This window comes from Rhinolophus sinicus, chromosome 18 (genome assembly GCF_057876585.1).
Source record: "Rhinolophus sinicus isolate RSI-liver-muscle chromosome 18, RSI-T2T, whole genome shotgun sequence".
Taxonomy (NCBI): Eukaryota; Metazoa; Chordata; class Mammalia; order Chiroptera; family Rhinolophidae; genus Rhinolophus; species Rhinolophus sinicus.
This window is the reverse complement of record NC_142518.1, coordinates 78,125,229-78,147,903: the sequence shown is the minus strand read 5'-3', so window position 1 is coordinate 78,147,903 and position 22,675 is coordinate 78,125,229. Positions and strand designations below refer to the sequence as shown.

Here is a 22,675-nt window from a genome sequence, read left to right as displayed (position 1 = left end):
TGAAAAATGGGCAGAGGACTTGAAGAGACATTTCTCCAAAGTGGACATACAAATGGCAAATAGACATATGAAAAAATGCTCAACATCACTAATCATCAGAGAAATGCAAATCAAAACCACAATGAGATATCACCTCACCCCAGTCAGAATGGCTATCATCAACAAGACAAATAGTAACAAATGTTGGAGAGGCTGTGGAGAAAAAGGAACCCTCATACACTGTTGGTGGGAATGCAGACTGGTGCAGCTGTTATGGAAGTTAATGTGGAGGTTCCTCAAAGAATTACGAATAGAATTGCCATATGACCCAGCATTCCCTCTCCTGGGTATCTACCCAAAAAATCTGAAAACATTTAGAGATAAAGACACGTGTGCTCCAATGTTCATTGCAGCTTTGTTTACTGTGGCCAAGACATGGAAACAACCAAAATGTCCTTCGATAGATGAATGGATAAAGAAGTTGTGGTTTATATACACAATGGAATACTATTCGGCAGTAAGAAAAGATGATATAGGAACATTTGTGACAACATGGATGGATCTTGAGAGAGTAATGCTGAGCAAAACAAGTCAGACAGAAAAAGCAGAGAACCATGTGATTTCACTGATATGTGGTATATAAACCAAAAACAACAAAAGAACAAGACAAACAAATGAGAAACAGAAACTCATAGACACAGACAATAGTTTAGTGGTTGCCAGAGGGTAAGGGGGGCGGGGGGTGGGGGGTGGGAGATGAGGGTAAGGGGGATCGAATATATGGTGATGTAAGGAGAACTGACTCTGGGTGGTAAACACACAATGGGATTTATAGGTGATGTAATACAGAATTGTACACCTGAAATCTATGTAATTTTACTAACAATTGTCACCCCAATAAATTTAAAAACTAAATTAAAAAAATAATATTAGCTCTGTGTTCGCAAGGCCTTTATATTTAGACTTGCTTCCTCCTTCTAACGATTTCTAGGAAATATGGATCTATAGAGAATGGTGGTTTCCATGGAAAATGTTCCCTCATATTTGTTTTCTCAAATTCACTTCAGATATACATAGCATGGTTTACTTTTTCAGTACCAGTACCACAATAAATTTAGGTTGTGGCACCACTGCAGAACTGATTTAAAAAGTTATCTCACCCACCCTGGTTAGAAAAGGGGTAATTTTTTATTCTAACTGCAGAGAGCCAACTTCATAACCACCCCCAAAACTGTAGGAAAAGAGTTGACTTATTAAAATACAGCCACAAAACCTACACACCTTGGATGTAAATGATTAAAACAGATGAGCAGAATATTTGATTCTTAGACACATGTGAGTCTCTCCAGGGCATAGCATACACAAGTAGGAACACATACATACATACATGTGTGGCGTGGTTTGTGATTTATAGTTTTCACACACAATTCATTTTTATGTACCAGTGCAATTAAGTAATAGGGTATGTTTTACAGCTTTTTAGATAAGCAAATCAAGGCTCAGGGATGTTAAGCGACCTCACAAAAGTCACACAGCTAGCTGGTAAATGCTTAAGCCTGATATGAGTTCTTCCTTTAGTTCCAAATTCCATGTTATTCTGCCACCCTTAGACTGTTTGTCTGTGCTTTCATTGTCCAGATGTAAAATGGAAGATTTTCAGTATACTAGGATGCTGTTCTCAACCCTCTGTGTTCTTAAGCAATATCAATTTTTCACCGACCGACGGAAAATGTGAACACCTTATTGACACTTCACGTACTTTTCCCTCTCCTGGACTAATTAATTAAAGGGGAAGAAAAGTTACCTATTCCCAGAGGACCTGACAGTGCCATAAAGGTGTGCCAGAGACTGCTGACACATTGTTGCACTCTCTTAGGAGACTGAGAAGCCAACCGTCTCAGCTTTCTCTTCTGAGCAGTGGCTGGGGAGAACAGAGAGCAAGACAATAGCCTCTTGTTTAGTTTTATTAATTTTGAGGGCGGGTAGGATTGGATCGACAGCGCAAGTCACCAATCGCAAGCGAATCCTAGGCCGGGATTAGCCAACCCATAGTTGCAAACGAACAGTGGATGGGATTTACCCTTTCTGGGCCCACTCCGCGGGGGCCGGCCCTCCTAGCCCGCCCAGGGGCGGAGGCTGCGCACAGTCCCGCCGACGCCAGCCCCGCCGCCAGCGCGGCCCGCCCCTAGGGGTACGGGCTTGCGATGTCGGTGTGGTGGAAGGAAGCAGGAGTCTAGGGAGAGCGGAGGAAGAAAGGAGGATGTCTTGCAGAACTGCGACCTGGGTGGGGGCCTACTGGTAATAAGAAGCAAGTAGGGAAGGAACATGAAGAAGCGTTGCTCCTTCCTGCATTATTTTAAGCAGGCTTTGCAAAAAGCTGCCTTTCACCATTTCTATTATTTGTTTTTCTTCCTCCGGCTGTGGGGCGGGGAGCTTCACTGGCCCTGTCACGCGACTCTGCTCCGCTGTTGCCGTAGATTATTATTGTAGTCTTTGTAAAACCCTTCCCTTCCTCCCAGCCAGTCCTTGAGTGGATTCTCAGGGCTACTGTAACCGATTTGTGCCAGGTTAGTGGGAAAACCAGAGCGAGAGCCCCCTGCCTTTGCCCGAGTGGTCAGACCCGCCATTCAATTGCTTGAAACTTCCCCGCCCTCTAGCCCCACCTCTCTTCCGCCCTCTCCTTCCAGGCGCCAGGCAGGCCCCCTCCCTTCTTTCCCCGCCCTCTACTCCGCCCCCTCCCTAGTCCACTCCCGGCTCCTGGGCGGTCCTAGCGGCTCACCGCAAGAAGAAAAGCCACCCATTCGCCCCCCTCCCCTACCTCTCATCCTTTTCCCAGGAGCTGCCCTCATCGCAGTCACGCCCCTTCCTTCCGAGGAGCTTTCTGACTGCCCAAGCTGGTAGACCCCTGATTTATTTCTCCATCTCCTCTCTCTTTGGCTTTATCTTCTGTTAGTTCTCACCACTCCCTCCACCCCCACCTCCAGTCTGTCTCGTCTCCGACTATCCGCTGCTCCACCCTTTGGCCCGGTATCCTGCCTATCCACTGCCACCAAGGAGAGCCCGGAGGGAGCAGCGAAAAGGGAGCAGCCAGGAATTGGGGCTTTCCCCCTGCCCATCTCTGGCCTCTGGCCTGGGACCGAAGCCACTTGAGCGAGTAGAGACTCGTCACCTTGTCTTCGTTGCCTTCAGGGGTAGGAGACGCGTGGTTACTTTTCGCGGGGTAACTGGGGCAGGAATCCATGGTGGCATGAACTTGATCATGCCCTCGGCATAAGTGAGTCGATCTACATGCGTGCAGGTATGCCCGTGTGTTCTACACCCTTTGCAGTTGGCCATGAGTTTTTCGAGATGTGCAGCAAGTTAAATCGGTTAAAAAGTGCGTGCTTCTTTCCCGTCGGAGATGCTAATGGGTACCACAACTTGATGGTACTTTTACTTACTTGCCTCCCGGGGTCTTTGTAGGTCTCTAGGTAATTAAACACAAAAGAAATTAAAGACCTGAGGGAACTCGAGGTCTACATTTAAGCTCAACGAGAAAGTCCATTCTTATCTCAGATTGCTAGATGTGTTCCTCCTAAATTCTTAGGGTTGGGGTGGGGGCCTTGAATTCTTGAGGTCTTAAAGTCTGGCAGAAATCTACAACGAACGCTACACTTTTTTGGGGTGTGTGTGTGTGTGTGTGTGGTGTGTTGAAGAGGAGGCTGTCCCTTATCTGCTTTACATGTTAGTGACTTGTTTTGCGGGATCATGCAGGTGTGTCTTGAGGGTCTCAAACCTGTGTCATTGTTGGTGCTTCAACAGCAAGATGGATTTACAGATAATATGAAAATATATATTGATATATTTTCGATAGGATAAGTGAGAGGGGAAGTGGCAGTCTTTGTAGACTGTGAGCAGTCCCTGGTAAATTGCCACTAAGAATTAATAATAATTTGCAGCAAGGGACTAAATAGAATCAAATGAGATAGGTAAGGAAAAGTTTGTGAGAAACAGCATTTCTAATCTCTAGCATGTACTTTAGAAAGAATTTTTCAACACCTTGGAGTATCTAATTTAGTTCTCTTTCCTCCTCCCTTCCCTTTCCCCCCCACCCCAAGAAGAATGGAAGTTGGGAAGCAGTTTATTTTGTTTTAATATAACCCCCTTCTCCCATTGAGAGAGGAAGATAATTGCTGTGTTTCCCCGAAAATAAGACCGGGTCTTGTACTAAGATTTGCTCCAAAAGACGCATTAGGGCTTATGTTCAGGAGGTGTCATCCTGAAAAATCATGCTAGGGCTTATTTTCCGGTTAGATCTTTTTTTCGGGGAAGCACGGTAGTCACCATAATCTTTAATAATGGAGGGATAAGGTTGTTTAAGTCTCCTTGAACCAGACTTTGTAAAAAGTCCTTTCTCAGGCCAGCCTTTGTGAAGCCTTCTCAGTTAGACCTTCCAGAACCCTCATTTAGTAGCTAAGAATAGTGTAAGATACCATTTTGGATGCAGGGTAAATTTTCACCCATGTGCCACCTATCTTCAATTGGGCAGGCATGGCAAACTTAGAAGAATGGTGGTATTCAAAGATCTATTACCAAGATATCCCCAACCCATTGCTTATTTGGCAAAAAATTATTGACATATTTTTAAATAATTTCACTGGTTGATTTTGATGGGGGGAAAGGAAAGCACGAAGGGAAAGGGGACGTTACAGCTTACAGGGCGACAATTTTAAAGGCTATCGTGTTTCAGATCAGCTGGGAAGGAAAAGTTGGCCTGACCAAAACTACATTTTATAACTGGCCTGGGACATTTTAATAGCCAGGTGGTTGTAGAGTAGTTGCATCTATTTCGAGATGATAACTCAGGTTCCAGCTATTCTGTATGGGTTTATCCGGTGTCATTTACAGACACTTTCTGGCACTACATCATACTTCGTTTTAAGATACTTCTTTCTTTGGAAAGGTCTGGCTATGTAAAATTGAAAGTGCTTTTCCTAACTTCATAGTCTAGATATGAAGTAAACCTCTGACCAGGCTTGTATATAGCGTAATTTTTCTTACGAAAGTTGTGGATCTCTTTACCTATTTAAAAGATTTTAGAAGGGAATTTAAAAACTCATATTCAATATACTCTTTTGTATTTGGAAATTGAAATCTCATTTCTGGTTTGTGAAGTAGGATTCATTCGACTAATGCATAATCAAGGCATTTTGTGGAGTTGCTTTATCTGTCGTTTTATAAAGAATCAATCAGACTCCAGAATGCCTTAAGAACAGTCTATTCAGAAAGCAGAGGGATGGATGCTATGATCTTGAAGTCCCATTGAGTGCCAGAATTCTAAGTGAGTACATCGGTTTCTGTGTATCTCCTAAGAGCCCTCTCCCAGGACCTGTGCCTTCTTTAAAAGGGTGTCTTTGTAATTAAGCAGCTCTTCTCCCCCATCTCCCTTTCTTCCTTTGATCCAGCTTTTTAAGGCCTTTTTTCCATTTAGAGACAAGAGGAGTTTCTCACACTCTCCTACTTCCCGCTTAAGGTTTCTTTCTCTTTCCCCCAGAAAAATAGTCTCCCAGAGTTCTCAGGATGGCTAGAAGTTGTTTTGTTTTGTTGTTGGGGGGTGGAGGTTACCAATGAAGAGGAATACAGGATATATTACCTCTTGGGAAATGCTTGTGACCAGGTAGTTTCCTCTATGGAGACTGAGCATTTGCAATGCATGAGAGCAGTCTATTCTTAGGGACTGCATGGAAGAAATTGTCCTTTGCACCCATTAAGCCCAGCTTAAAACCACTGAAAGGGGCAGACAGAGGTGTGTGTGGTCGTGGTCAAGCCTTTTAGGATGGCAAATGGGCATATGTTCCCAAATCTGTTACATCACTTCTTTTCCCCACGATTCACTGGGTTTGGAGAGCTGCTTGACAAGTTAATTAGGTTGGGACTAAACCAATTTGTTCATAATTGTGCTCATTGATTTCCTGTCTCCAGGAATTTTTCTTTTGGTAGTTTACTATGACATGTTGTCTTTATTCTTGCTTACTTTGTTCTTTGATGCCTTTTGTAAACTTTGGTCCAAAATCTAGGATCCCACCCTCAAGTCAAAGGTTAGAATTTGGTCCCAGGAATGAAGAAGGCATTAAACAAGCTTCCCATACTACATTACTCTGCTCCACAGTGGGCTTTGGACTCCTCTTAACTCAGAGAGAGGAGGAAAGTCTTCCCTTCCACTCATTACACAGAAAAATCTGAACTGAAAAAAAAGAAACAGAAGGAAAATAAGAGGTCATTTGCTTCGTGAAAGAATCCACTGGAGGTTTCTTTGAAAGAACTAGCTTTCCTGGTTAGTGCCTTTGAGCTATGACTTGATATATAAAAATTCCTATAACTGGGCCTTCTCAGAAACACATTTATTGCATAAAGGAAGACATTAGAATTTTGTTGTAATGACTATTGCTTGAATTAAGTGAGGCCATTATTTGGCTTTTGAAATCATTTTTGTTATATGGGTTGGAGTTAATTGTCTAAATCATTCTAGCTTGTACTAATGCTGGCCACGTTTAGCCCCAGCCTACAACCACTTATAAAAGGGAGGTAGTATGACTTTCTGGAGATGAATCAGACTATGTAGATTTTGGTAAGTTTAAGGTTGGCACTCCCTACCCCATATAGGTTAAAAAAATAGTTCTAGTTATTGTATTTCAGTAGCCCAAGAATACAGAAAATTATTTCTGGTAAATAACAGCAACTAATGCCATTTTAAATTGAAGAATCTATAATAAGCTTTCCTAGTGAGCTTATTGTTGAGAGGGAACTAGGCTCTTCACCCACCTCTAACTCAGTTTTACCACCCTTGGCAAGTTTCCTGCTCTGTAAATTGTGAGGGTCACAAAGAGTGATTTTGAGAACCAGTTCTCAAAAGTTTATGGTTCTCTTCCTATGCCTCAGTTTCTGGTGTGAGTATGAATGATTCCTACTAGAATGCGGTGCAACAGTTGTTAGAAATACGATCATGTAGTCATCTGGATTTTTTTTTTCTTCACTTCATTTATTTTTATGATAAACATTATTTTTGAAACATCTTTAAACTATCCACCATTTAAAAAACATGATTAACTAGTGGCTAAAATGATGGTGATACCTTCATGAAACATAGCCAGAATTAAAGTGATAGTCATACCTATTCAACTATACCTATTTTTAACGAAGAAATTCATATGTAATACTAAACAGTATGCATTTTAGAAAGATATATCCGAAATACACAGTGGTTACCTCTAGGCGATGGGATTACAGGTATTGTTTTTTTCATTTTCTTTCCACTTTCAGTATTCTTTTTGATATTGATTATGTAATACTTTTAAGGTCTGTGGGAAATTTTCCACTTGGATTTTTTTTAAAGCCTATAAAGATATATCAGTGTAAATGCATTGTGTTTTGTATTTTAACAACACATCAAATAAAAAAGCTAAGACCCCACCCAAAACATCATTAAGATCCCATAATTGTAAGAGATCACCTGCTTTCATTTTTTTTCTAATTCCTTTCAGTACTTATTTCTGTATGTATGCGATTTTTACATAGCTATTGTCATAGAAATGTCCACTGTCTCTTTTAAATAAGAGCCTATCTAAGACGTACCTGAGTAAACCTTTGTGGAGGAGTGAAGTCAGAACCTGACTGAGTATACATGAAGAATCACATATGTACATTTATTCCTCAAATGCCAGGAGAGACTAACAGATTTAATAAGTAAGTAATCATTCAACACTTTGTGTGATTTAGGCATGTTCATGTATCTAGTGAAACAGTTAATTCTACTCCCTTGAGCTCCCCTCACCCATTATTTTTTAAGCAAAAAGAAACTAAGTTTTACTGTTTACTTTGTCTAAATCATTAGCAATGATTCTCAAATCACTGTATCATGATATCCCATCAAGAAAGTACAGATTTGGGTAGACTATGAAATCTCCCAAACAATAAAGGAAAAGCAGGAAAGCACAAATGTTTTGTTTTATACCTTTGAAAATAATGTTTAAATTAGACTGAAAAATATTAAAGGAACTATGAACTTTAGACAATTAAGTAAAAGACATGTAGGTTTAGCAGGATAACCCACACATAATGGGTTCTTCATTTGAGACATTTACCATATAGTGAAAGTTCAGTTACATGGTCCTTTAATTTTCCTTTGATTCAAAAGATAATATACATATGATCTCCAATTTTGGATGGAATCATTGCTGGAAAGTTATATTAAATTTCTTTAACTGGAATAGCAAGGTGAAGTATGGGTTTTTAGTACTTAGTACCAAGTTCAGTACAGGGACATTTTTATGATATATGTTCATGGGGAAAATGCAATGGATATATTTGCTAATATCTTCTAAGGTAATTTTTGCAAATCTACTTTTTAAAAACTCTATAGGCTGTCCTTGACATGTGTAAAGTCACTTTCACTACTGCTCCAACTCCATGAAATATCATTAGACTGTGTGAGTTGAAGCCAGGATCTGGGTTTCTCTGCCCAACCCTCCCTGACTTGCCATGTGACCAAGAGTAAATGAATTAGCTGCTCTGAGTTTCAGTTACTCTTCTGGGAAGCAAGGATATTAATACTTCACAGGGGTATTTAGGCATGCTTCATATTGGGCATATGCTTTGAGGTCATTGGATGAAAGGTGTTGGTATGATGGCAGAGCAGGCGTAGTATAGGGTCCTGAGCAGGTGTTAACTTTTAATGAGCATTGCTCTCTTATAGCATACAGTGCCCTTGGTGCTTCATTGTCTTACTGACTATAATTGATTGTACCAACATTTGTATTATTGACCCTCTTGGCTCCTAAAAATATTAAACGTTTTAATTCTATGTGGTAAATTGAAGTTCTAGTAAGAGGACGCTAGCATCTGCCAGAGTGATGAAAAATAGCTTCAAAAAGAGACATTAGTTTGAATGTGCCATAGAGATCAGTGAGCTCTTCAAAGCTTTTCCAGAAGATTAAAAAGGAGTAAAACAAATTTCTGTGTGAATGTGTGTGTGTGTGTGTGTGTGTGTGTGTGTTAAGGGAGAAAGTTTTGAGTATATTTGTTTGCGACACATACTGATGATAGCCAGTAACTGAAACCCAGCCATTGTGGTATTTTATACACAGCTGGTTTTTATTAATGATGGAATATTTATGCTTGCAGTACAATCCGTGGCTCATTTCCATGTGTATGTCAGGACTTAAATACCCCCCAGAGCAACATTAAGATAACATTAAATATAAATGTGGCCAAGCTGCAAAGGTTGTGTTTTTTTTGGGGGGGTCTCCCTTATTCTTATTGGTGTTGCTTCAGATCACAATAACTGCACCCCAAATTTGGGCATTGATACTGATCTTTTTTCCCCCCCTTTATATAACCCATAGCAAACTTTACATTTTGATACTTTTGATATGGACAAATGATCTCTCCTGCCTTCATAATGCAGATGAAACTGATGCATGGGTTTCTTAAGAGTGCATTTTTCCTGCACATGCTTCTCATTATCTGAGAGGCCTGGACTCAATCAGTAAAGGAGAAGAGAAACCACATAATTGAAAGGAGAATGACGGTGGTGCATTCTTGGAATATTTGTGGGAAGGGGATTGCTGACATCAGAAAATGTAGTGGCCTGAGTGTTAACAGCATTGAAGAGAAATACGCTTTCTGTTTTTCTGTGCATTGAGAATTATTTTTAAGGGGATAAAAATATGGGCTAGGTTTGACATCCTTTTATGAAGTTGCCCTGGAAACTTTGATGAAGGTTATTATAGAATAGTTCAATTAAAACCTTCCCCATTAGGAAGCTAATTAGTACATCACTTACTCATTTGGATTGTTTTCAAGGGGCATGGATTTGCATTGAATTAATGACATTTTTTCCATTTGATAGCAAACTAAGATAAAAATCACAGAGGGAGGAAATTATTTAGATTGCCTATTTTGAAAAAATCTAATTTCCTCTTTATTACATTTAGGTTTTCAGTTCAGATGTTTGTTTCACTCTGTTTGTATACAGTGATCACATTTTAGTTTAGCAGCCAGTTTTACTTTCTGGATTATGGGCTATAAACCAAAGCTTATTAATTTGAGTTTCCCGTATGAATTGAAGAAAAACGATGAATGACAAAAAATGATTTTATTAAGGTAACATTTGTTTTTCTTTTCTTTTGCAATAAATTAGTTTTCCTTTTCTGTGTGTGCGTGTGTGTGTGTGAAAAGCAGTTTTTTTTTAGCAAATAATTTTTGGAGCTAAGAAAATTTTAATGACTCCCTTTACCCTCAAGAACATTCTGCTTGCCTCAGGCACACACTAAGGCAATGTGATGACTTTTCTGACCTGGTAATTTTTGTGACTAGGCTAAGCAGTTCTTCCTTGGCAGGCTGAAGGAGAGTGTTTATGATGGGAACTGAAGTGCCAGGTTCCTAGGTAGCACGTTCTTTCTACTGTACTCCACCTTTTTTAGGAGAATGAATACTTTCTCCTGAGGTTTCAGGGCTATTTGTAATAGAATAAGTGCTCTGTAACTAAATATGTAATATTTATATAATATGGGTCTGCTGTGGTCCTCCTTTTCCCCAATAACTAGTAGGAAACAGTCATTCTTTATATATATTCCTTAACACAATGCCCTCAGCATATGTGTGCACTAGTTTTGGAGAGTGGAAAAGTTGACTGGAGTATGTGATTTGTAGTTGAACTGATTTCACCCTAGTCTTTCTGGGGAAGGCAGGGTTTAGATTTAGTTTTGCAATGGCAACTCAGTCAAGACAGGTTCTTGGGGCTTGCAGGTCAGCAGGAGGAGGTGGGGCTGACTTTGGGGAGTGACTCAAACCCTTTGGTATGAAGATATATGAAACGCTGGCTCCTGTCCATGCACCTGCTGGATGCCACACCTGCAGTCAGCACCTAAGCCCCGCTCAGACACAGAAGCCAGACTGAAGACAGATGGGGCTCTCTTCAAAAGGGGCACAATGAAACAGGGAACTCCTAATTATGTTAGTGAGGCACTACTGTCAATTGTATTTAGCTGTTCCAGTGTTGGTAAGGGGCAACATCTTAGGTATTTTCTTATAGGTGCAGTGTATCTGCTTGCTCAAGATACTGTTGGAGTCTTGAGGGAATCTGCTTTCGTAATGAATTTCTCTTGTGAATTGTCCTCTTAAAAACTGGAGTCAGTTCTGTAGAGGTCTGTATCTAGTAAGCCAGCACAGGGCAGGAAGTCACAAGACCTGGCCCCACCAGTAAGCCACTGTGAAACCTTGGTCAAATTAGTTATCATTAGCTATCTGTTCTGGACTTAAGCTTCTGCAGTTGTAAAATGGAATTAATCGCCTCAGCCTTTATTTCCTCACAGAGCTGCTGAGAAGGACAAATAAGATAACAGAAGTGAAAGAGCTTTTGTTTCCTTAGAAGAAAGACTGAGAAACTAAAGGTAATAGTATTATTGTTACTGCTCTTCTTTCATTCCTTTTCTTCTCTTTCTGTGGCCTCTAGCAATGCCTTGAGGAAGTTGTTGTTTACTCAGTATGCACTTATTAAGAATATTTTATGTACCAATTAATGTTTTAGGTGTTATGAATGATACAGAAGGAAAGCTTGCACCCACCCCATGCGTTCTAAGCTGCTTCCATTTCCAGCTCAATTTATTACACTGATTTCTTCCTGGGTACTTAGAAGCTTAAAAGACAAGAATTAACTTCTTTTTTCCTCTCTGAGTTTTAATGGGGGACTTCTGTTCCTGGAGCAGTGTATTCCAAGGTCTAGATTGAAGGTATATGGGGAAGGGTGGGGAGCCACTGGGTAAATAAGGAATTTCCCTCTCGCTCCAACGTTTGCAAAGTACGTGACCCTTGCTCACTTTTTTCAGGGTCCAATCCTTAGTTTCATCCTTGGTTCCATTCTCCTCCTGCTCTGTATGATCCAGTCCCCTCCTTATCCTTAGCTGTTATCCATATGCTAATAACTCCCAGAGATATATCTCAACCTATCTTTGACTCTTCCTTTTGCAACTTCCCCAACATCAAGTTGGTTATCAGATTCCATATCTCCCATGCAGCTCGTAGGTCTTTTCCTCTGGGAAGCTTTGCTCAGGTGCCTCAGAGTTATTTTGCAGAGTCCTCTGTGTTGCCAGAGCTATGTGCTCATACTCTGGTTTCCTGTTGGATGTACCCCCTCTACTTGATTGGGAGCTCCTGAAGGCTGGACTCTTGTTTTATTTATTTTTTACCCACCAGGACCTGTACAGTGCCTGGCTATAGTTAAGTGCTTAATAAATGTTTGTAGAAAATATGGTGTGATAAGTGCTCTAATAGAGATGTGTGCAAAGTCCAGTGGAAACACTGAGGAGAGAGAATTAATTTTCCATATTGACCAGAGTTGGGGGCAGGGGTAAGATGGAGGATTAGGGAAAAAACTTCAAGGAGAAGGTGGAAAGCACTGCCCTCTTCTGAGAGTTCTGACTAAGCAGTGTACGAAAGAAATGCCTCTTGTATCTGCTCTTGCTAAGCCAGGGGCATCTCTGGCTTGTTGCCTCTCCTGCCTTAGGACTGGATGGCTTTTATGGTCGGGTCTGCAAATAAACCTCTGTCTATAACACATTGACCATTTAAGACAGGTACCACTTAGTCATATAATATTAAACAGAGCTGATTTTAAATGTGTCACCTTAACTGTGACTGAAAATAGAGGTAAACATACAGGCTCATTGGTCATGTATGCATAGTTCTGTACAGCAAAATACCCTTTAAAATATATTGAAGATTGGTATCTGAAAACTAACAAATTCTGAGGATGTAGCAGGTTGGGTCACTGGAACTGAATGTCTTCAAGCTGACCGTCAGGTCTTTCCAAGGGCAAAAATGAAACATGATATAAGCCATTACAGGCCATGAACCTGTTCTCACCCACCTGATGCTTTTACTAATTAGTTTCTTGGCCGGTGGCAATTTGGGGCAAGTGCATGCAAGCTGGATTCACAGGGGAGCCCACATTCCATTCTGCCATTTCGCAAGCCATTGGGATACTACAGTGCTTCTCTTGGCTTCTTTCCCTCCCAGGAGTCCTGCTCTGCGCTGGTGGAAAAATGGGAGTAGCAGATCTTTTCATTAAATGAAGGAGAGATTTCATGGGATTTTGATGTTATGCTAGTTTTAATTTTTTAGTGGGTTGTCTAAAAACATTCATGTTCCTTTGACCCATTAAGTTCACTTCTGGGATTCTATCATTAGGAAACAATCCAAAATATTGAAAAAGGTTAAATCATAAAGTTGTTTTTGTAACATTATTTAGACTATAACAGAATTGAAAGGAATTTAAATGTCTTAGTAATTGGAGACTGGGTGAGTAAATCTTGATACACTGATTTAATGGACTATTATTACACAGTCATTGCAATGTTTGTTATGAAGTCAGTGCCACAACATGGAGAAAGTGCTTATGATAAAGTGAAATGTAGAATCCAAAAGTGTATGTGCATTCATATTTCATTGCTTTGTAAAAACACAAATACACAATGAAAAAAACTAAAGGAAATATTCTATAATGCTAACAATGTTTGGGTTGAGGTGCCGAAACTATGAATGATTTTTTCTCTTTGTTATGAATATTTGCATGTTGTGCTTATATTACTTGTAAAATAAAGTAAAAATAAAAATAAAAGTGGGTAGTATGCCACTGAAGATAGGATATTGGTAAAGCAGGCAGCTTCTAGGTATATTCGTAAACTTCTCTCAGTTTATGCTCAATCTGATTTTATGGACTACCTATACTTTTTCTGAGGCAAGAAGAAATGGTATGTGATGGAGTGATCTATTTATTCCGCCCTTGGAATGGGTGTGTATGGAGGGAGGTGGAAGGGTGGTGGCAACAGGATTCTTCTTATTACCCAATATTTCACTGCTCATGTACGTTTTAGAGTTAATCACTTTTGTTGCAGTTAACATGTTCAACTTAATTGCTTTAGAGTACAGAAAAGTAAAACTGGGACCAAACTGACCATGCCTCTGAGTTGCGCTCTCTGAAACAGATAACTGACACTGATCCTGTGTCAGTAAGATTTGGAAATGCCAAGGCCTTACTGTAGGTCTTAAAATAATTTTCCAACCTAATCTAGATAGAGGTGAAGATAGGAGCAAAGAGATGGGGCTGACTCAAAGCCTTTTCTTAAGCTAGTGCTAGACTTAAGTAAGAGTAAGTACCAAGTTGTTATGATGTTGACAGGACCTAGAATAGGGGCCTAGAAACATTGATCAGTGGAGGTTCATGTTACTGTATGACCTATCTGAATATATTGGTCTAAAGAGGAAAGATTTTGTGAGGTCCTTCTGCTACACAGCTAACTAAACACATCCCTCTTACCTCTTTGGATTTCCCCCTCTGCCATTATCATTTTAATTTCAATGGAGTTGAAAAATTGGTGGTACCATTAAGCCATGTTTATAGTTTCTTAAAAATCAAGTTAATTCAATGTAATAAATATTTATTAATCATCTATGTACAAACTGCTATGCTAGACGATATAGTGTAGTTGAAAGACTATTTATTGCCCTAGGAATAATAAAACCTGCATTCTGGTCCTGGCTCTTACCCCTTTTAAGTTCTGGTATCTTCATCTATGAAAAGAGGGGGTTGGATCACTAGACTCCTAAGAGTTTAGTTCTTACCTTCGCTGATTTAAGGACCCCTGCACAAAAGACTGAGTTGCAAATAGAGGTTTTACAAAAACAACCGTACTTCATAAAGTTGCTGCAGCCTTCAAGAAAAAGGCCACTTTGAAATAATAATAATAGCTAACTTTTATTGAGCCTTTACTATGTTTCAGGCTCTGTGCTTATACTTTACATGGATTAACTCCCTTCTTCTTTATAATGACCCTATGAGGTATGAGCACCATTATCCTTATTTTGCAGATGATGAAATTGAGACTTGGGGATGTCGAGACATCTTTGAGGTCAGTTAGTAAGCCATATATGTCCAGGATTTGAACTTGGACGGACTAACTCTAGGCTCAGGCTCTTAACCATGGCGTTTGTACTGCCTGTTCCATTACCCATTGAAAGTTTAGGTATCATCTGTAAAGGGACCATAGTTTCTTACCTCCCAAAGGAAGTGAATTAGTATCCAGGGTGGCATGACCATTGGGAAAGGTGTTCCCTAGGACATTTAAGGCCACAGTATGGAAGACATGAGAGAATTCAGTGGGCTGTTTTGCCTCTCTCTTTGTGTGGGAGGGTGTGTGTGTGTGTGTGTGTGTGTGTGTGTGTTATGCACAAATACATGCACATAGATATAGGAAAAACTTTGAACTGGCTGCTTTCCATTTAGCTAGAAGTAAAATTACATGAAACAAGTTAACCAAGATTTAGCAGAGAAACAGGTTTCCTAGACTTAGATTCTTAATCCTGGTTGGTGGAGTGAGGGGTGGGGGCAGAATAGGAAGGAGGAGATAGAAGGGATAGAAAGAAGATCTTACAGGGCATGTTTCAAAATTTATTTGAAGGGTAGAAATTTGGTCTGCCCTGGCTACCTAGTAATGTTGATGTTCTGGGACTTGGCTTGGGAAACATCTGGGCTCTCACTAATGTTTTTTCCCTCAACCTCCCAGGTATACTGGGAGAGGCCAATGACTGCAAATGGAGTAAGAATTTGGCTTGGCTTTGCTGCCCTGTTGTTTATTACAGAAGAGTTGACATATAGATTCAAATTGCATTTTTAAAGAGAAACACAGATGTCCTTTATTCCCCTTTCAAGTATTCTCAGGGACAGTCTGTATGTCCAGGAGAAACAAAGTTATTTTATTGATTGAAGATGATGTCAGACCTCTGGCAGTAGTGTAATTAAATCTGTGGGCAGATTAAAGGTTGCAGAGTTCATACTATTTTAGTTCTTACACATGAGACAAGGGATATTTTCCTTTCTTTTTTTCTAATAAATAAATGGAGTACTGTTTTCCTTTTTATGTGACTCTTAACATATAGATGAACATAAGTTCTTTAAGAATAAAATCAGCAAACGAGAAATCAGCAAAGCTTGTTTCTTAGGCTGATTTATTTTCCTCTTTTAAACAAACAAAAATATGCTAGGGAGTGGGATATTAGGGAAGGACAATCTATGTTCAGTTGACAAAATGATTTGGGTTTTGAAAAGGATGTGGAGAAGAGATGACAAAATTAAGGGAAGGGAGTAAGACTTTGGACAAGTAAAAGTTTTTTGGTGAGAAGCTAGGTGTCAGGAGCAAGCCAGTCAAGATTGGCATGAAAAACTACATAGTACCAGCAAAGAACTGTATGATGGTTTCTCTCTAGGAGTTCAATTTTAAAAACCTTGGGCAGTTTTCTGTGTGTTTTAGTTGAAAAAATAAGACAACAATTTTGTTCAGAATTGGACAATAGAAGCACAGTGGTTATTTACCATAATTATGTTAATAGTCCAGCTTTGATTCCAATTAGAAGTTGTTCCTCTCTATGAAATTAGGGGAGACACCCCAAAATAATTACCTTGCAGATTGGATTCTGCTTTTGATTGTGATTGCACGTTGGGTTGAAACAAGATGGAAAGACAAATTTCTAAATGTTTGTTCACTCTATATCTGTTCACTATTTTTGGCAACATTGCAAGGAAATAATGCTAAATTAATCACTGTGTGGTTTTGTGAATTTTTTTTAGCTTGGATATTTTGGACATGCTCCCAAAATACAGAGACACTTGTATGTTTCCTTTGCATTGCCTTGCTCCTCAAATGGTGTCTCTGATGTGGATTAAAGCCTTTCCTTTAAGGGATGTGAGTGAGTCATGGCTAAGTCAGGATGGAAAATAAGAATGTGGATCATGTGTATCTCATCTAAACACAAACTCCTCAGTTTGAGTACCATTTTTGTTAGAACCACAGGCTTTTTTAAAGCAGTGATTAGACATGAGGACTATTTCAGATCTATATCTGGTGGATATTTGCATCTAGTCTCTAGTGTGAGCCTAGTCTTTTCCTTTTGTGGAGCGACTGGGGCAGTGGAAGTGCTGAAAAAGCAAGTGGAAGCATCTTCTCCTTGAACAAGAAGAAGGGTTGCAGCTATGTGTTGAGAAGGGCAAGTTGCTTTGCTACTCCAGTCAGAATGGATGGGCTGTTGATAAGAGTGTAAGCTCTGTGAGGGCAGGAACTATATGTTATGTGTCTTTTGTATCCCTCATTCTGTTTAGCATGAGGCCGGCAATTGTCTAGAATAGCCAGTATGCGATAAATACTTAATGACTTGGTTAAAAGGAGTTTGGGTTTCTTCTGTCCATCTGAGGCTGTGGCAGTTAAATCTGGAGCTTCACTGAGCATTCTTTGACCAAAAAACCGACCTTCTGATGACTGCCTTTCCTTCTGGGATGTGAGCCAGTGAGCCTCTCTCACCTGCTCTGCTACAGATAGCAGTTTAAAGTTGCACCCTAAAAGTAACAGTGGTTATGACTTTTGTCATCACCCACCATTCTAATTCAGAATGGAAACAGCAGCTTTTGGGGGCTGCAAAGCTAGAACAGAGCAATCATTTCCAACCTCAGACCTGGACATTTCTGTCCCCTGGAGACTGGCCGACCTCCTGAACATGCTGCTGGAGCGTGAGGTTTCTTTTTGTCCTGGTGGAAATGGACTCTGCCACTCATATAAAGGGCAAGCACGTGGGAGGACAAGTCATTCCTTTGGAACGACTGGTTTGGTTAACTGTTGGCCACTGGTGGCAAAATAGAAACGACATTTTTATTTCTCCCCCCCCCCCCCCAACCATTTCAGAGTGACCAGTGGTTGGAATCTTGGCGGCGCTTACCCTGAACCTGAGTGTTAGGGGAGAGGGAATCTGCTGTTGCGGTTTCTGGAGCTGCTCATAAGCAAGAATTCCCTATCCTGATCAAGGCTTTAAGCCTAAAAGAAAGCAGAAATAGGTATGGATTATTGGGTGTGTGTGTGTGTGTGTGTGTGTGTGTGTGAGCCTGTGTGTGTGCAGGGTGGGGCGGGGTGTGGAATGGGAGGGGGTGGTATACTCTTTAGTGTCTGGGGCAGCTCAATGTCTGGATTTCCCTGCCTTGCAGAATGGATTTATAAGTGATTTTATTGTAAACATACATGCTCACATTTACATTTTTTGAGAAAAGAAAAGTAGTTTGATAGTCATCTTTCCAGTTTTGGGCACCAAAAGGGATTTATATGTCAGCCTATCAGAAAATCCTAATATGACAGTTTAAATACAAGAGTCCCAGAGGGTCACTGAGAAGGGAGGGAAAGGGGACTAGAGGGCAGGTTCCTCAGCCCCTTGGTGTGCACTTCCCCAAAAAACATGGTGAATGGGATTTAAAAAGGGCTTTTGAAGGTTAACTGTGGGGTTCAACTGCTCTATACAATAACTGGAAATGAGGTAGCAGTAATCATGCAAGAAGTGTGAAAGGAGAGAAGATGACCTTTCTCCATCTACCATACACATCTTCTGGGTCACCCCCTAAAAGACTAGAGGAATGGGGTCATGTTGTCAGAGAGTTCGGAGGATATTTAATGTAGAAATTGGCCTGGTAGCCAGTATTCCAGAGTTCTCATCTAGGAACCTGAGGCTGGTTAGGTTGACCTTTATTATGACTTTGTGTGACACCATGTCCATTCTCCAACACTACTTAAGATCCTTACAGTGAATGTTTCATTATTGAACACTGATTATCGTATTGCAGTTCTTGAGAGCTTATTTGGAGGTTCTAGTAGGGGAGCGCAGCTATTTCTATACCCTTGACCAAAGAACAGTCCTCGCTTCTATAGGGGAAGGTCATCCTCTTCAAATGACTGAGCATGCAGCTTCCGGAGGGACACACATGGAGTGGTGAGGGAGAAAGGTGACACCCGCCTAGCCTGCCAGATCAGCTGAATCAACCCTGGCAATTAATGGGGTGACAGATGTCTCAGCCAGATCACCCTCACTTCCTGAATTGCAGGTCTTAACATGACAGATTCTGTCCAAAGATTTGTTGAGCCTCTAATGAGTTTGTGTGTAGTATATCATGGGGGGGGGGGGGGAGAGAGAGAGAGAGAGAGAGAGAGAGAGAGAGAGAGAGAGAGAGAGAGAGAGAGAGAGAACCTACTGTTTTTCAGGTGGGGGAACAGAAGACAAGGGGGAACCAATTGCTTAGGTTACCCTGTAAACCCATGATATGCTTAGAATTTGAATCTTGTGTTGTCATACTACTGATATCTGTTTCACTCAATCCATATTACTTACTTAAGAAGAATTCGTGGTGGTTGTGGTGGTCATGCTGGTGGTGATGCTGGTGGGAATATTTTAATCATACCCCTTCTAGAAAGATGGCCTTTTTATTTTTCAATTTCTAAATGCTGTCAGAGGCACCCTTCAAATGAAAGAGGGTTTCCCCTTTAAGCTTCTCCTACCCAAGAACAACAGCAAAATCTCAAGGACAATTCATGGATAGCTGAAAGAGAAACTGTCAATAACAATTATCCCAAGCCCTTCTCTTACTAAGCCAAGGAGCATCCAAAACAGACAACACAAAAAGGATTTATTTTTTAAAAAGGATACGTTTCAGAGTTTTATGAGATCGGAGAAAATGATTTACATCAGCTGGGACCATTTTTATCTGGTGCAAGCCAAGCTCTCTTCACTTTTTATTTATTTTACTTATTTGGCATTTTGTAGCTTTCTTCACATGCTGAATTGCTTTACAGATCCTGTCTATGGGGTAACTACTCCCCACTGACCTGCCCACGTTCTTACAGCCATGAGTTGGGTTTTTCATTTAAATAGAATATGGAGAGATGAACTTTGTGAGTAAGGGCCTAGGAAAATTGCCCTCTCTGATCACCATACTTGACTGCTCCAGTCCTCTTAGGAGTTAAGTCAAGACTGAATGTTTAACCCATGCTAAAAGTGAAAGAGGAAATAGAGAGCTCTTATGCCTCCAAATTCCTCATCTTATCAATGCTAGAGCCAGGAGTCACCAACAATTAATTTATTAATTCTAGATTCAATTATCTACTTTGTCTCTGCAGTGGAGTTCTCACCCCCAAATATCCATTTTATTCCCCTTTAGAGGAATGATTTATCCATCAACTGGGTGTTAAGCTTCCTGTTTCCCCTTCCTAGGTCAAGGGCAGCCCAGGTGCCCAGTTTCTCTCTCTCTTCACAAGGCACCACCAGCAATAGAGATGAGAAATTCTGAAGAACAGCCAAGTGGAGGAACCACAGTATTACAGCGTCTGCTACAAGAGCAGCTTCGCTATGGCAATCCTAATGAAAATCGCAACCTGCTTGCCATACACCAGCAAGCCACAGGGAATGGCCCTCCTTTCCCCAGTGGCAGTGGAAACCCATGTCCTCAGAATGATGTGTTGAGTCCCCAAGACCACCACCAACAGCTTGTGGCACATGCTGCTCGGCAAGAACCCCAGGGGCAGGAAATCCAGTCAGAAAACATCATCATGGAGAAGCAGCTTTCCCCTCGAATGCAGAATAATGAAGAACTCCCAACCTATGAAGAAGCCAAAGTTCAGTCCCAGTACTTTCGGGGCCAACAGCATGCCAGTGTTGGAGCTGCCTTCTATGTCACTGGAGTCACCAACCAGAAGATGAGGACTGAGGGACGCCCATCAGTTCAGCGACTCAATCCTGGGAAGATGCACCAGGATGAAGGACTCAGAGACCTTAAGCAAGGACATGTCCGCTCTTTGAGTGAACGACTAATGCAGATGTCACTGGCCACCAGTGGAGTTAAGGCCCATCCACCTGTTACCAGCACTCCCCTCTCCCCACCACAACCCAATGACCTCTACAAGAATCCCACAAGTTCCAGTGAATTCTACAAGGCCCAAGGGCCACCTCCCAGCCAGCATAGCTTGAAGGGCATGGAACACCGAGGCCCCCCACCAGAGTATCCCTTCAGGGGCATGCCACCCCAGTCTGTAGTGTGCAAGCCCCAAGAGCCAGGGCACTTCTATAGTGAGCATCGTCTGAACCAGCCAGGGAGAACAGAGGGGCAACTGATGAGGTATCAGCATCCCCCTGAGTATGGAGCAGCCAGGTAAGAGAGTTCCCTTTTTGTAATTTCCTGACCTCCTCCCCAACCAGCTTCTGCTGTGTGGTGGGAATTTTAAGGGAAGGAATGGGCAGGTGTTTGTTATAACAGACTCTGCAATGCATGGCTGGCCTCTGACTTAGTAAATTTTCTGCCAACCTGAATTTCTAGCCATAATTAGCACTGTATTAACATTCCCTTAACTTCACAGGTTGAGCATGGCCTCAACTACCTGGTAGATGAATAGGAGCACAAGTCTTGATTTCAGCAGCTATTTGCTGTCCTGTCTGCTAGGATATTGAAGGGTCAGTGTTCCTCATCTTGTGAGTTACTAAGCCCTTCCTTGAGGAACAGAAGCAGATTATCTTGGACTTTAATTAATCTGGAATATCCTATCACTTCTACATATTCCCCTCCAAAAAAACTCTCATCATATTTTTGTGAACACATCTTTCTGCAGAATTGCTGTGATTCTTCTGGACACTAAACAAACACCCAGATATTACTGTGGTGGGAACTGTATAGGTGTATGTTCAGAATGTAACTTGTTTTATACTTCCTTGCAGTTTATGAAGTCTGGATTGCTTTATCTGTCTTCTGTACAGATTTGGTTAGTTGCCTGTCATGTTTTTAAACATCTAAATTAAATTCATATCATATTATATGCAAGTTTTGGTCAGATCCTAAATTGTAGAAGGAAAAACATATATCCATGACTAGTGTACCACTTGCTGTTAGTTCAGGAGGACTGTTTCATATATTGAGTTCTTCCTAAATATACTTTGGAATTATTCAAGGGTCCGTTGTATCAACCAGACCTTATGATTCCATGACTCTATTTGTTGTTCCTATTGTTACTATTGGGACCATGTCTCCAATCGTTAGTATCTCAGTATATGGGGCAGGGGGAACGGAACATTTCAACCATGGGCAACAATGATGGAAGTTATGTGGTATCCTTGCCCTTACCACAGGTAATTATAGGTGGCCATGAGGTTTGAAGTTCCCTGGACCTAGGGTGGCTTTTTCCATAGGGGTCCCCCAGACGAGGCCTGTGATCTTTTTGACTTCTAACTCGGCCTCATGTTCCCTTTTTACTCCTTTGGGAAAGAACCTCTTGACTTGAAGTTCATAGGGTGATTCAGGAGACAAAGCAGCAGGGGGTGGAATAGAGGAAGGGGAGGAGAATGAACCTGGCATTTATTTCCTGGTATTTCATTCTTTTCCTCTTCCAGGTCCATTTTTTAGCCAAAGCCAATTCACTTTTGACTCCACCCCTAACTTGGCCAGTTTAGGATTTTTTTGTCCTTAACCCAGGTTGATTTTCTAATCTTTTTTTTTTTCAACCTCCTGTATGCAGCTTTCAAAGGTCAGGAGCCTAAGTTCTGATAAGTGGCTTGGAACAGGAAATGGGGTAAGGGATAGGGCCCTTCTGGTTTAAATGAGAGTAAGAATCCAATTCCCATCTGCCCAATGAAATGGAAGACCAAGGGAGGGTTTGGTCTGTTGGACTGCTTAGCTTAGTGGAAATGTGTCCAAGCCAGCAAAATGTCAGTGAAGCTGGGGTTTTTTGTTTTGCTCTTCCCATCAGCATAGAAGAGTCTGTGGGACTCTCTGCCGTATGAGGATGGGCTGATGTTTGTTGCCTTGTGGGAGGGG

General features: G+C 41.1%; 1 protein-coding gene across 11 annotated transcripts in view; it reads left to right on the top strand.

The window, feature by feature from the left end:
• Positions 1–2,743: 2,743 nt before the first annotated feature.
• Positions 2,744–22,675, top strand: part of AMOT (angiomotin) — a 90,433-nt gene continuing 70,501 nt past the window's right edge. Inside the window, exons 1-5 of one of the 11 annotated variants that reach the window (XM_088795280.1) lie at positions 2,744–3,170; positions 7,573–7,701; positions 11,331–11,408; positions 17,745–17,893; positions 20,089–21,022. In XM_088795280.1, coding sequence (XP_088651406.1) covers positions 20,151–21,022 — 872 coding nt within the window. In that variant the 5' untranslated portion in view covers positions 2,744–3,170; positions 7,573–7,701; positions 11,331–11,408; positions 17,745–17,893; positions 20,089–20,150. Of the gene's footprint in view, positions 3,278–7,572; positions 7,702–11,330; positions 11,409–17,744; positions 17,894–20,088; positions 21,023–22,675 lie in introns of all 11 variants that reach the window. The other 10 variants (XM_088795279.1, XM_074323480.2, XM_074323479.2 and 7 more) reach the window with 10 other exon arrangements.